The sequence below is a fragment of the Oryza brachyantha genome, chromosome 12, assembly GCF_000231095.2.
Source record: "Oryza brachyantha chromosome 12, ObraRS2, whole genome shotgun sequence".
Taxonomy (NCBI): Eukaryota; Viridiplantae; Streptophyta; class Magnoliopsida; order Poales; family Poaceae; genus Oryza; species Oryza brachyantha.
Window position 1 is genome coordinate 5,234,433 of NC_023174.2, and position 15,275 is coordinate 5,249,707.

The window sequence follows — 15,275 nt, forward strand, 5'->3', positions numbered from 1 at the left end:
TTTTTTTTTTGGAGTTGTTATCTTTTGTGTCACGGTTATTCACGTATGAATTTTCGTGTTCCATTATTACCTAAGTTTGATATTTTACATGATAATTGGTAACAACATGCTGACCAGTATTAATATGTCAAGAGATTACCTTGTAATCCATCTACAACTATCCTTGTGCACTTTGTTGGTTGTATTTATATTTGGGTTGACATTAAGAAATTGGGAATCTGAAACATCAGAAAAAAGGATTGACAATTTTAAGTTACAGCACTAAGCTTCCACAAATCAAGCTGAAAGATCTATTGTTTGCATAAAAGAATATACAACATGTGGTTGGCATCAGCTATTTTGAAATGAATGTGGCTGTCTAATTTGGTGTGTAGTTTGTCTTCTTTTTGTATCAACAACCTTTGTTTGATTCATGGCTGTATGGAGAAGTATGCTTCCCATTATTGGAGCTTGGATTCACAAGCATTTACAATTTAGAACCAGCAAGCCAACGGCTATAGAAAGCCAATGATTCTTGTGGTTTGTATTCAGGAACAGTGTGTCCAGCACCCTGCAAAAAAAAAATGGGGGAAAAGAGTTAATGCAATTCAACCTCAATATTTTAGATTTCTTGTGTTTGAATGTTGCACTCATAGTAATTGAAATATATGGTGTTCTCTTTTTATTTGAGTGGGAATTATGTTCATTTCATCTTAATTGTTATGCTCTGGTTAGAAATGTATACTGACCTTAATGGTAGCAAAGGTGAGACCATGTTCATATCCTTGGGTGTACCTGAGAAGTTGTAGAAAATAATATAAGTAGACTGCATTTTCTTGTTCCCTGTTCTGATGAACATAGTATAAATTGTTTGAGTTTGTGAAAAAACAATTAGAAAAATTCTTCCTTTATTTTTAAGTTTCAGTTTATAAACAGCAAGACGGTAGCAGCTGTTGAGTAAATTTACTCTGAGGAATGCAAATAATAAAATTTGGGGACAATTGTTTACCCAGAAACTTGGCCATTGAAGTGCCACGGTCTCCATGAGTCAACAACTCCATAGCCCAAAGATTTGGTCCATGCTTCACTCCCGGTATAAGGTACACACATATCATGATCCCCACTGTACAAAATACAAAACAAAATATCATGACTATTGGAAACACACTTTAATTTATATCAACACATTGAAATAAAATCTAGCATAAGTTTTGTTTTCTCTGCCTTAAAGAAGCTATTTTTTGTAACGCCATATGATATTTGGCAGAAATTAAGTTACTCCTCTTCATTCTAAAATATAAGCATTTTTAGCTTGTTTAGTACTCCCTTCATACATGAATGTATTTTAAACTAACCAACGTCTTACAAATAAAATGGGAGGGAGTAAGTACTAACTACTAAGGTTATCTAAAGATTGTTTTTAGCCATTCAATCACGAAAAAATCAGCGACAAATGTTTATATTCCGGTACAAAATCTGATTTCCATAAATATTTATATTTTAGAACAAATGTGGTACAGTGTAAGTCTGTAACCAACCAGCAGGACAAGAAAACATCCTTTTGTAGCACATGCCTCACCTGTATATGAAAGCACGGTAACCTTGGCCTGTAAGATTCTTGTGGTAACTAATCATACTTCCAGCATCATGGTGGAAATCCAATACACCCGTGCATATAACCCATGAGCCGATTGCACTTACCTATTATCAGCATAATAAATGAAAGTAATGAGATGAAAGTATTTTTAATATTCCATCTAATTAAATCTGGGGCATCACTAAATGATTCTCGTACTGGTTGGGCATGGATTGCTGCTCTGACGTCGTCGTTGTTCAGCCATGCTGTTGCAACTTCATCACTCTGCAGGTCAGGCAAACCAGTGGAGGTCATTTATTCAGAATTCATGAGGCATTTCTTCCAGAAATTCTTTTGTAAATGACAAAAAAAAAGTATGTAACTCAGATCTGCTAGAAGTTTATCCATGGGAATTTGAAACAGAGTAGTAATCGATCATAAATATCGAATGGTCATATTACCAAAATGCACAGTAACTGTATCATTTGTTGAAGTATTTCTAAATTGTTTTGTGATCTCCAGCAACATCAGTTGTACCACCAGAATGTGCAGTAATTGTATTATTTGTTGACTCACACGAAGGAAATGCTGGAGACAGAGTGACTGGATATTACTCCCTCTGTTTTATAATGAAAGATGTTTAACTTTTTTGCTTGCAATGTTTGATCATTTGTCTTATTCAAAAAATTATGGAAATATCATTTCTTTTCGTGACTTACTTGAGAAATGGTAAATATTGCACTTACCATGCAAGGAACTCCACTGGCAAGCTCCTGCCAGGATGGCACACGCCCCTCTCTGACAGGAGCTCTCAGAGGCCAAGCACGCCCAAGCATCCTGGTTCTTACAGGAAGAGGCTTGTCAGTGGTACCAAGATGCTGGAAGCTTTTAGGCAGTCTGCTGTTTGCTGGGATCAATTCTTTGACGCCTGTGCTGTGGTAGCATGGCTCAAGAATGTCATAGATGTTTAGGCCACTGATTAACTGCACAAGAACAAGTTATATACATCGTGAAGGAGGACATACAGCTGATTGGATGGATCTTCAATCAGAGAAGTAATGCAGTGATTGATTTACCGTATCAACTTTTGACACTGCTGTTTCGCATTTAGCACTGGTAGCATTCCAGTAATTTCCATGGCATGCAGTACTTGCTTCCTGCATTTTGAATACATGGAGTTGTAGTGTTTAACTCAGCCGAATATTTCAACTTAGCTTCTATTTGAAATTGTGCGCAGAAGTACATAACAGTGATCTCCCAAAGATTAATGGAACATGAACAAATATCCGTAGCTTATGAAAAAAAAATGGTAGTACAATTCTTTCTCACGTGTGTGGGGCAAATTATCCTAAAATTGTGCTTTCAGTCTGAATAATACTTGCCTGGTATATATCATCTGAAATCAGTCCCATTCCATGGGCAAATGGCACAAGTGCATTACCATCAAAAACAGTGTCGCAAACACCATTTCCGACCATGTAGCCCTGACATTCGAATACAAGTGAAATATATGTCAGGCCACAGACCTGCTAATAGGAAATTTCATTGATCAATAATATGTAACCTTGAAGTTTATTGCTGGCTTCACTCCATCGTGTATTCCTGCAGAACAATTCGTCAAAAAATAGGAACATAAGTTGAGTGTTAATTGTTTCAAAGGCGAGCAAAAATGCGAAAGATAATAATACCTTTGACAACTTCATGTGAAAGAGTAGGAACATAAACCCCAGCATATGACTCCCCAGTTATGTAAAATGGATTGCTCTGGAACTCAGGGTACAGCTGAAACCACTGCTCACAAGATACAAGTAACAAAACTCACCTATCTTGTACCAGCAAATCATTTTATTTTTACCATGCTAACATTTTACAGAGCAGGCATAAATACCTTCAGAAGAAAATTATGTGAATCTGCAGCAGTCTTGAGATCACCAGTAACATAATCTGAAGTATTCTTTGAGTATGACAGCCCCACACCAGCAGGGGAGTCCAAGTATATCACACTTGATACCTTATGAGCCACAAAACAAAAATATCACCAATCCCATTCAGACAACAACAACAACAACAACAACAAGAAATTTCTGCTAATTATGCATGGAAAGTGGCCAACCTTGGACCAGCTATAGGGATTGAGATGGAGCTTTGGTAGGCTCCCAGCTGACCCCCCTGACTCAAAGTTGAATGGTCCTGAAAGCACAGCACATGTGGATTGGCACACAATCATCAATTTTGTCAAAACGAACAATCAATAGCTGTGTCCTTCTAGGGAGGCTGGAGTTTCAACAGAAATTCCAGTAAACACACTTCTTGCAGCATTGAAATTCTTTAAATGCAGATGGTTCAGAGATGAACACCACTATATGATTCATTAAGACTGTTCTAAAATATAAGTATTTTTATATTATTTAGCAGATAATAAAATTAGTCAACAATTTTTTTTAGTAAATTCAGTGGACAAATTTTAAATTGCTTAGAATTTCTTTCCAAACTTCCGATTGGTTGTAAAATCATTGGAATAAGGTAAATCATGAGAATCAACATAGAAATATCTATATTTTGGTGCAAATTTGAATCCTAAAAATACTAATATTTTGAAACTTAGAAGAAAATGGTATGACATGTGCATCCAATCTTTTTGCTTTTGCTTTTACTTATAAGCCAAAATTTAAATTTCTATCTCAAGCTTAGCTTAAAGTAGATTTTGTTGTTTGTTCTTTTATCGTAGTTTATTTTTTTACCTTGGTTTTTTCATCGCTAAGAATACATATATACAAATTTTATTTATAAATTATTTCTCGTCTATAAATATGCCGCCATTCCCATGAAATTATAAATATGCCGCCATTCCCATGAAATTTTAGCCATTCGACAAAATTCCCGAAATCAGTCGATTCCTACCGTCATATCACCTATCAAATGATAAAAAAATACAGTCACTTGCACGCAATTGCCGTCTGCTGCCGTATGCAGTGCAGACTTGACCGTAAAACAGATGAGACATTCCTTTTTGTTTTCATTTGGCAACCAAAAAAAAAAATAGAAAATAGAAGCTCAAACGTCCCAACCCCCAAAAAGTCTCAGCTACACTGCTGCTTTTACTCGACGGGTTCCCATTTGTGGTGGGGAAGAAAAAGAAAAGCTAAAGGGAATATAATAATTAGAAAAACTGCGTGGTGGGGCCCACCACCGCCCCCCGGCGAGCCGCCGGCTGCCGCGTCGCCGTGAGAGTCCGGCGAGGGTGCAGACAGAAGCGAAGCAGCGGGGGGCAGGCCGGAGAGGAGGGAGAGGGAGAGGGAGGAGATACGCACCGTGCTCGTAGACGAAGCCGTCGAAGCTGGAGCAGCCGGGCCCGCCGTTGAGCCACAGCACGACGGGGTCCTTCACCGGGTCGCGCTCCGACTCCACCAGGTAGTAGAACAGGCTCCGCCCGTGCTGCTCGTCCACCGTCACGTACCTGTGCACGGTGCACCACCACCGCCGCCGCCGACGATGTTAGCAGCAGCAGCAGCAAGGCGCGGCGTAGCGTAGCGTACGTACTTACCCGGCGTAGTGCTTGGACGGGAGGGCGCCGCCGTCGAAGCCTGGGACGCTCGTCACGAGCGCCCCCTGCGGCGCCGCGTCGCTGCCGCAGGCGAGGAGGAGGAGGAGGCCGGCCGCGGCGGCCATGCCGAGGACGACGGCGGACGGTGCGCAGCAGCCGCGTCGTCTCACCATCATTGTCGCTCGCTCGTGCGCGCAGCAGCGCCGGTGGAGAGCGTGGTGGGTGGGGGCAAGCAGCACGGATAGGAAGGAGAGATAGGGAGAGCCGGCGTCGAAGGCACGGTGAGATTGAGAGGCGCACGCGAGTGGAGACGACGACGACGGCGACGGCGACACCGGCGGTCTTGCGTTGTCTCGGTGAAGAGATATTTCTTTTTTCTTCTTCCTTCTCGGTCTATTTATTTGTGCTTTCATTACCGGTTTCTTTGGTGGTGGGAGACCCAATTTGGCGAAATTTTGTTTGTTTCGCAACCGAATTCGGGCAAAATTATCTTCTAATTTGCTGGCTGTAAATAGTTTTTTTTTTGGGTTCTTTGCACGGTTGCACCTGACGCGGGTGTGGAGGACAACACTTGCTTTTTTTGGCTAGATTTGGCGAGGAATTATGTATTGACGATTATTGTTAGCACTAAGTATGGTGTTTTTTCTACCATAATCGAATAATTAATTAACAGTAACGTAGATATAGATGTATAAGGTTAAAAATAACAGAGTCCAATAAAAACTCTAGAAATAAAGATAAAATTTTAGATAGATACGATAGAATATTTATCTTATACTCTAAGTTTCTATCTCCTATGGATGCCCAGGAAGATCAGTACAATGTACAACAATAGATTTTTCTCTCATTCAAAGTCAATGTAGCCACGCCGGCGGCAGCTCTCCGTCGGTGAGCAAATCGAACCAAATGTTCCTGCCAACAGCAAGCCGGCGAGGACGCCAGCTATCCAACTTCAAATTCTTTTTTACCACGCGGTAGAGAGCATGCATCTATCGTTTTTTTTTTCTTTCAATTAGCTATCTAACACCAAAGATTATTCATAGATTAGATTTTCTCTGATAATTAGTTTTAGACCAATTTCTTTTTAGCCACCGTATATCATCTATATATTAGATTAAATTAGTTTCTTCTCGCTACAAAATTTCCAAATTCTAATGATAAAAGCAGAGGTGCGATGACATCGATCAACCAACAAGCAAGTACTACATCAAGCGGTGGACGCCTTCACCAAGTCTCCACGTCCGCCATCAACATGCATTGAAGTAACACCGCCGATGGTTTACATCAAAACATGAGAACAACATGACGCTGCTTCGTCCAAAACGATAGGCATTCATCTCGCGTACTCTGACAAAAATCACTGCATGACGCTTCATCGACGACGGCATTGACTGCGTCATCTACGACGGGCAATGACTGTATCAACCTAGCATCAATATGGTGATAACCTCCTACACGGCCTACAGAGTTCAACCAAAAATTGGTGATCTGACGTCAATAACGTTCTCTGACATCTGCAAGATAATTCTCTAATATATGTAAAGACGCTTCCAATAGCATTCTCTGACATCTACAACGTGTCTTATCTATGACCGCAAATCGTCTTCATTTTTTTTCGCCTTCGGCTATATACGGCTACATCAACTACCATGTCTACCACGACCACGGCTATCACATGATCGATCGGCTACCTCAACGGAAATTATAACAAATTGTCATCGATAACTCCAGTCAAAAGCGTCCTGTCATCGCTATCATCCATAACATTCTCGGTATGACTACGGGAGGGAATAGAGGAGAGAGACAAGGGATGACACAGAAGGAGATGCAGTCACCAAAGTAGAGGACCGAGACGACACAGCAGGGGACACAGTCACCAAAGTGGAGGACTATTGATCAGAGATGCAATTGATGATGGAGAAACAAAGAAGAGAAGATGGTGGAAACATGAGATTTTAGATCCAGTCGCAAACTTTCACTTCGCTCCCGTTACGACTGAGGGGGAAATTAGAGATATAGATCATAAGGTTATTGATAACAGAGTCCAATAGAAACTCTAGACATAAAGATAAAATTCTAAAGATATACGATAGAATATTAGTACTCCAAGTTTCTATCTCCTGTACAGTATAAATACACCCATGAAAATCACTGTAATATTCAACAGATCATATATTTCTCTCTCATCTAATATTTTCCACAACTAAAACAAAAAGAAGAATAGTACTCATACATCTGTGCCAAAGTATAATATTTATATGATTCAAATTTGGTACCATTCTCATTATTCTCGCCGGTTCAATCATGCCGTAGCCAATCAAGTACTCCAAAATAGATTCTAAACCATTCAAAATTTGACCACTAAATTGACTAAAATGAATCTTTTAATCAAACACTACTTTGGAGGAAGTACAGCGTTGCATTTTAGGAACGGGCCCTATAGCCGGTGACGAGAAAAACTGTTTGCAATCAACAGTTTTGATGAGAAAAACATCCTCCATGCTCCAACACTACTATAATCCATTATTTTACGGGATTACTAACATTCAAATTGGTAGCTATCGGATCATTTTCTACGTATCAAATTTGATACGGGTGCTCGTATTTACAACTATTTTTTCAGTGGTAGACGACATAGTTAGTCCCTAGTGGTGAATTCGTCAATCTCAAAATATGATCGGTCTATCTTCGGACATACTCATAAGGGTGAGTGTGTGCACATTCTGAGCACCTCTATGTTTGTACTGTGTTTCAAAAAATATATAATTACTCTAGAGTACTTAGAGTAACGATATAATTATCCTCCAATTATACTATATTTATAGTTGAAGGTTTCACAAAAAAAACTATACTACAGAATGTTTTACAGCTATATATTTTATTTTTGTAAGAATGCAATTGTTTTTGGCACTCTCTTTTCTCTGTTGACGTTTGGGGCAGACCATTTGGCGCTAGTGAAATTTTGGCGAGACATGGTAAGGACAATTTGGCTTCAAAACAGAAGAGGGATTTGGACTGCCTGCTGCATAGGGATGGTGAGCCTAGCCCCATCCAAACCGCCCATTGACATGTTCTGAACATGTTTTTGCCAATCTAGGGTGTGTCTTATTAATTGTAGCTGCGGACAAAATTTATGATCTATGGATGTGTTTGGAATATATTTACTAGTTTGGAGTATGTTTTACATATATGACTACAGTATGTGGAATCAGGTGTGTTCGGAACATTGTCAGGAATTACTCCCTCCATATTTTTTTATATAACGTCGTTAACTTTTAGGTCTACGTTTGACCATTCGTCTTATATAATTATTAATTATTTTATTATAATATGATTTATTATTATAGAAACTATATTTTTGTATATTTGGATATAAATTTTGAATAAAATGAATGATCAAACGTAAATCTAAAGGTCAACGATGTCATGTATAAACATATGGAGGGAGTAATTCCTTGTGTGCTTGAAGGTCATAGAGGAATGCCCATTCCGCTCTTGGATCATAGTAAGGATCCATATTCAAAACAAAGAATTACAAAATACGGAAAAAAATACATACATGACCGTTTAGATAGATAGAAAGAAAATACAGAAAATTAATAGATGTCAAAGAATTCTTTCAAGAGGCTGAATCCCATGATAAGAATCAAGGATGAGAATCGGCTATGAATCTGAACCAAATTTTCTCCGTTTAGATGAGATTTAGTGATTTTACTCAGAATCAAGGAAGGGAATCTATACCAAATAAGCCCTTAAGTATTCAAGTATTCTTCAAAAATCTACGTACACCGAGCTATTCCAAAGGAAACAATGCCCACTCCATTGTTCCAAAATGTCATTGAGAAAAAAAAAAGTCCTACAGGGCTCGATTTCTAAAATTCCTCCATTTATCTTTTTTTTTTCCAATGGGGCCTTACGGTTGAGGAGCATGTGCAGAGTATGTTTATATGTTTGGAATTTTTTTTTCTCCTGTTCCTGGTTGTGGCTCGCTAGTGTTTTACAATTACATTGACTTTCAAGCTATTCTGAAAGGCATATTCTTACAGTCACAGTTAATTAAAATATATGACGCACATCGAGACAGATTTTTTAATAGAGAATTCAATATTATCATTATCACCATCTCGTATTATAATATGGTTTGATCCTCACTAATTAAATTTATGGGATTGCTGACGAATATAGACACATATATAAAACATATTGATTGACTCGTAAATCTAAATAAACTAAAACCTCAGAAACGGTGGGAGTACCTCTCATACCAAATACAAGTGATTCTGGTTGTGTTCTTTTCAGCTTTTCCAATTAGCCTATTAGCCTACCATAAAACGAGAAATGTGATTAACATATGTTTAATTAAGAATTAAATATTAAAAATTACATCTAGATTTATTTGAGTTCTTAAAGAAATTTTTATATAGAAAACTTTCGCACCAAATACGCTATTAAAAAGTGTGGTAACTGATATAGATGGAGTGTATACTCTTATTAGTTTGGAAATAATGGGGCCTTTGGGCCAGTAGTTGTGATTTGTGAAAGGAGTAAGAAAACTATATCCAACTCTCAAGATTCCTTTTTGTTGGTAAGAAAAACTTTGCCTATACTCCCTTCGTTTCATATCGTAAGGCATTTTAATTGCTTAGATTCATATCTATTAATATATATTTTTTATATATAAGTTTAGGTTCATCAGTATTCGTATAAATCTAAATAATTCTAAAAAGCCTTACATTACCAAATAGAGGACGAAGGTAGCACTGCTACAATTAAAACATAAAATTTGTACCTAACGCGGTATTTCTTTCTTTTCATTGTTGACGATTGGCCAAACACCATTAACCATGCATGGGTCGGTAGTTAAACATATACTAAGGTGGTGTTTAGTTACTAATTTTTTTTTGCAAAAACATCGTATCAAAAGTTTGACCGGATGTTGGAAGGAGTTTTCGGACATGAATGAAAAAACGAATTTCACGGCTAGCCTAGAAACCACGAGACGAATCTTTTAAGCCTAATTAATTCATCATTAGCACATGTTGGTTACTGTAGCACTTATAGCTAATCATGGATTAATTAAGCTTAAAAGATTCGTCTCAAGATTTCTTCCATAACTGTGCAATTAGTTTTTTGGTTTATCTATATTTAATGCTTTATTTAGGTGTCCAAAAATTCGATGTGATGTTTTTGGAAAAATATTTTGAGAACTTATTAAACAAGGCCTAATAATGATATACCTTGGAACATGTCTTTTCTCAACCTGTTGATGTTTGGCCAAAACCACTAGTCGTGAATGACATATCGGCGAGACTAACTGATAAGGAAATTTTTTTGCTTCAAAGCAAACAAACAAAAAAAATAAAAAGGATTGGATTGCATTATTCACATTGAAATAGTGGGGCGATAGTGGGGCGGCTATCAACAGTATCCGTTACCATCATGCGAAGCGATTAATTTAGGTCTACGGCTATGTCTACGACAATCACATAATATATATATATATATATATATATATATATATATATATATATATATATATATATATATTTCTCTCCGTTTCATAATGTAAGATATTTAACTTTTTTATTGCAATGTTTGTCATTTTTTTATTCAAAAAATTATGGAAATATTATTTATTTTCTTTGTGACTTACTTTATTATTAAAAACTTTAAGCACGATTTGTCATTTTTTATATTTATACTAGATTTTAAATAAGACGAATGGTCAAACGTTGCAACTAAAAAAGTCAAACATCAAGGTAGTACTTTATATTTTATTGGATGTAGTGACCTTGGTGTGTGTCACTTCACTGGCTATAACTATTAACTCGGATACATGTACAGATGGAATGACATAGACCTCTGCAATTTGCTAATGTTCCATGCCATCCAAAGAAGAAGAGGACCATCTTGTAATTTTTAACCTCATTGAGGTTACTCATGGCATTTGTCAAGGGCAAAATTGTAAGTTCTTTTTTGTGGTACGTCCAATTAATTTGTACTTGCTGAGGACTCAAAAGTCATCATATACTGCATAATTAATTAACAAGACTCTTGGAAAGAAAACATGTACATGACAGAACTAATGGTGACATATACATCACCAAATTTATTGCAGCGATTTATGTGTAATGTCATTTAGGCCGCGTTCGGCTGCAGCCTTAACATAACTTATCTTCCTCGTTTTTCGCGTGCATATTTACCAAATTGCAAAACGGTTGTTACAAAAATTTTCTATAGGAAATTTATTTTAAAAAATTATATTAATCTATTTCATATTTTTTTAATAATTAATAATTAATTAATTATGTACTAATCTATTATTCTGTTTTCCACGCTGGGTAAGTTAATTTACCCCTTCACTCCCGAACGGGCCTTAGTAGTTCGGATTATGAGGGATGAACAGAGGCATGCAGGAAAAAAACCAAATTAATTTAATTAGGGCATGTGCAACAGTGAGACAACAACTATCTATATACGTCCACATCAGATTAGTAATCCTGCGTGGCATTATTAACTAAAGAAAAACTGGATTACCGTCTCTTCGTTCGTCTACTGGTTGGGCACGTGCTCCTATGTTGCATGCAAACTTTTTCTAGAGAAATACTTTAGGCATTGGTTACCATGCAACAAATAGAAACATAAAAAATAAAGTATTAAATATGGTAGAGACATCTAAATAGATAATCTATTATACAAGTTGTCTATTTAGTTACATGCACTGTTGTACGTACCCTAGGAGACAGTCCATATCAATTACTCCGAACATAGTTAAATACATGTTGATTGGGACCGACTCAATGTACGTATTGCCCAAGGCTTTGACTTTGAGGCCAAGGAGAACGGAAGAAAATTTGATTTGATTGTGATTTTAGGCTTTTTAGTTTCTTTGCCGGGGAGATCACGGGGAAGGAGTTCTGGTGTTGGCCTTGTGCCGGTATTATTGACGGCCATGCATGTAACTATCACCCTCTCCTCTTTTAAGTGAAATTAAGCACAAATAAGTGACTTATTAACAATTAAGATTAGTTTACAAGTACTATTAATTTTTTATATATGTTCTTACAGATTAAAAATAAAATCTAAACAACAAAATTTATTCAAAATCTGCAAAATCAAAACTAAGTTAATTTGTTGAGTTTTGTCGTGGCCTACCAACATTGTTTCTTGTGCGGTGAGGATAATTTAATCACTAGTATTACGAAGAGTAAAACATACTATCCATTGTTAAACTTGTGTTGTTGTGTCATCTAACTTGTCAGTTTAATAATGCAGATCCATGTGTGTCCCCAAATTTGCTCAAGTATATCATTTACTCACTCCATTTTATAATGTAAGACTTTCTAGCCTTGTTTAGATTTATATGAATGTTAATGGATCTAGACATATATCAACTGATGAATTTAGGCAAAGTTAGAAACAAAGGTATTAGGTCAAAAACACCACATATTCTTCGACAAGCCTACTCAGCGCTGACGTGGTCAATACTTCACTCACTTTTTTCCTTGTTTATCGAGTAATCCCTAGGAAGAGTATGTAGCGCTTTCAACACAAGTTTAATCACATAAGCCTATATTTTAAAGTTTTTCATCATTTAGAAATATAGATTATATATAGACACAAATTTAAGAACTCCCCGTGTATGTTACTCTATTACAAATTGCTTAAACATGCCATTGTTCTAGGAGCGTAAATCACATAAAACATATGGCGTGTGGGGGACCGGTGTTTGTCTGAATTTTGTATGTTGTGTGATTTTTTCTTGCACACATGATCCACTAATGAGCCAATATATAGTGTAATACATGCGTACTACATCCTCTAGAAGACGAACCTTGTTTACTGCTAAATACTATGATCTCGATTGATCAAAGCCTCAAAGAGCAGCAAATATGAAAAAAAGAGTACTGATTTATACTTTTATTGCTTGCCTAAAACATAGAAGCTTGCACTTTCCATACGAGGAATTTTTGGGGTACTCCCATCCAAACTACAACATCACAAGTTAACGTGACTGATAAAATTGAACAGCACGATCACATCTATGGATACAAATTTAGTTAAATACGATAGAATATAGAACAGCATCCTACAATAATGTGTTTACAATTAGGCATTGAGTTGGTCATTCAAAAATAATTTGAGCAGTAGCATAGGACTGAAATATTATTTATTCAAAAATCGTTTGAGCATAGCATCAGAATGAAATATTAAGGAAATGGATTTTTACTTACTCAAAATCAAGATGGAAGTTAAGAGTGGAAGGAGCAGCCTGCAGCCAAGTAGCCAACCACTGCAAGGCGGGCAGGGGCCGCAGGCCGTGAGATGAGGCTGCATTCTTCTTTGCTTTAGCTTCGTGATTTTTTTGGAAGAGGATACAATATCGTCTTTTTTCTTCGTGTTTTACCTAAATAAAAATAGCATAATACAAATTATATAATTTTTTAATAAAATAAATAGTTATTTAAAAGTTAACGGTATTAAGTAAAAGCGCAACGATAGAACATTATCTAGCCCCAAACCATTTGTTGAGCGAAATTGGGCCCAAATGTCGGATGCCTTTTGCACCACCATGAGGCTTCATCCAGACGACAGTCTGCTACTGGGCAAGGCACCTGGCTTGGCAATAAGAGTAGCCATCTCATCGTGAACCAACTCACCACTAGTGTCAGCTACCCCGCCATCCCAGAATATAAACATTTTTAGTTTATTTAGACGGATTAAGATTAAAAAAATCAAGATGTCTTTTAATAAATAAAAAATAAATTAGAGTGGAAGGGTAGGCTATCATATATACCATGAAAAGAATTTTAGATAAAAGATGACTGATGAAGCATGTAATACTGTGAATAATGTTAGGAATACTTATATTTTGGTATCAAATTCAAATCCCAGAAATACATATATTTTAAAACGAAGAGAGTACCATCCATGTTTGTTTATCCCAAATACATATGGTATTAACAAATTTCGATAAGGTAGATATATATAAGAGTATGTTGGCATAAGCAGAAGTGAAAAGACGAGGGTCACAATTTGATACAGCAGAACACATGTTTTTGAAAAAAATATTTGCAAGGAAAGGTTATCAATGTTAAATAGGAATAGCAGCAAGTATCAATAATGATGAAGAAATAGAAAATGAAACAAAACCCTTTGTTCGAAGAAAAAAATTGTGAAACGGAGGAAGCATACAACTGGAGATGAGCACATGGTCAGAATCATATACAGGGAATGACCAAAACTGGTCTTAGAACAAACTGCAAGACCTCGCATTTTCTTAACTGTTTATATCAACTAAAAGTAAATACTGCCTCCATGCCATAATAATTTCATTTTTCGTTTTTCCGTGTCTAACGTTTGACCATTCGTCTTATTTAAAAAATTTGTAAAAAACTTGAAAAAATAGTCACGTATAAAATGCTATCCATATTTTATCATCTAATAATAATAAAAATATTAATCGCAAAAAATTTCAAATAAGACGAAGAGTCAACACATTGTATAAAAAAACTGAAAAATGAAAAAAAAGTTATTATAGGACAAATGTAGTAATAGCTTCAATTTATCTATAGTCAATATAATAGTCAATTTATACAATAGTTACCTACAAAGCTTTAATACATGGTTCTGCATATCATACACACAATACGTCTTAGGGCCCGTGCTGCAGCTAGCTGTAAATTAGTAGCCCACTGCTCTTCTTTCTATTCTCTTATCTCTATAAAATATGATTTCTTGTGGTTTCCAAAAGAATGTTTTTTTTCTCTTGCAGAGGAGCTCCCACAAAAGTAACATGAACCGGATCATTGTAAACATAAAGGGTGCGCAAAGAACTGGTACCTAGAGCTTTGAGTGATGTTTACTTATGTTCTCTACAGATTAATTAAGAACTTCAGTCAAGTATCATTAACATCACAAGAACTGCGTCTACAAAGTACATTCATTTAAGCATCAAACATGTAATTGCATGATGGGAGGCCATGGACACCTCCATAGCTCCCTAGTTCATGTAAGAGAAACTGACAAATAATTTTAGTAAATAAACAGCCGTGGTTTTTCAAGAAAAGTCAGAGCGACAGAGGCACGAGACAGGCTAAAGGTTAACAGGAAAACATCATTCTTTCTTCCTTGACAACGTAATATCTTCCATAGTTAAGCACAAAAGCACGAATT

At 36.5% G+C, this 15,275-nt stretch overlaps 1 protein-coding gene across 1 annotated transcript; it reads right to left on the reverse strand.

The window, feature by feature from the left end:
• Window positions 1–210: 210 nt before the first annotated feature.
• On the reverse strand, window positions 211–5,467 carry LOC102722919 (serine carboxypeptidase 1). The gene is made up of 14 exons (XM_040529298.1): window positions 5,100–5,467; window positions 4,867–5,012; window positions 3,669–3,745; window positions 3,444–3,566; window positions 3,244–3,346; window positions 3,120–3,157; window positions 2,938–3,039; window positions 2,632–2,712; window positions 2,302–2,538; window positions 1,775–1,840; window positions 1,559–1,680; window positions 989–1,102; window positions 729–774; window positions 211–550 (listed from the first exon to the last, which is right to left on the reverse strand). Exons 1-14 carry the CDS (start codon window positions 5,273–5,275, stop codon window positions 467–469), a joined length of 1,515 nt encoding a protein of 504 aa, XP_040385232.1. The 5' UTR covers window positions 5,276–5,467; the 3' UTR covers window positions 211–466.
• Between the last annotated feature and the right edge of the window lie 9,808 nt (window positions 5,468–15,275).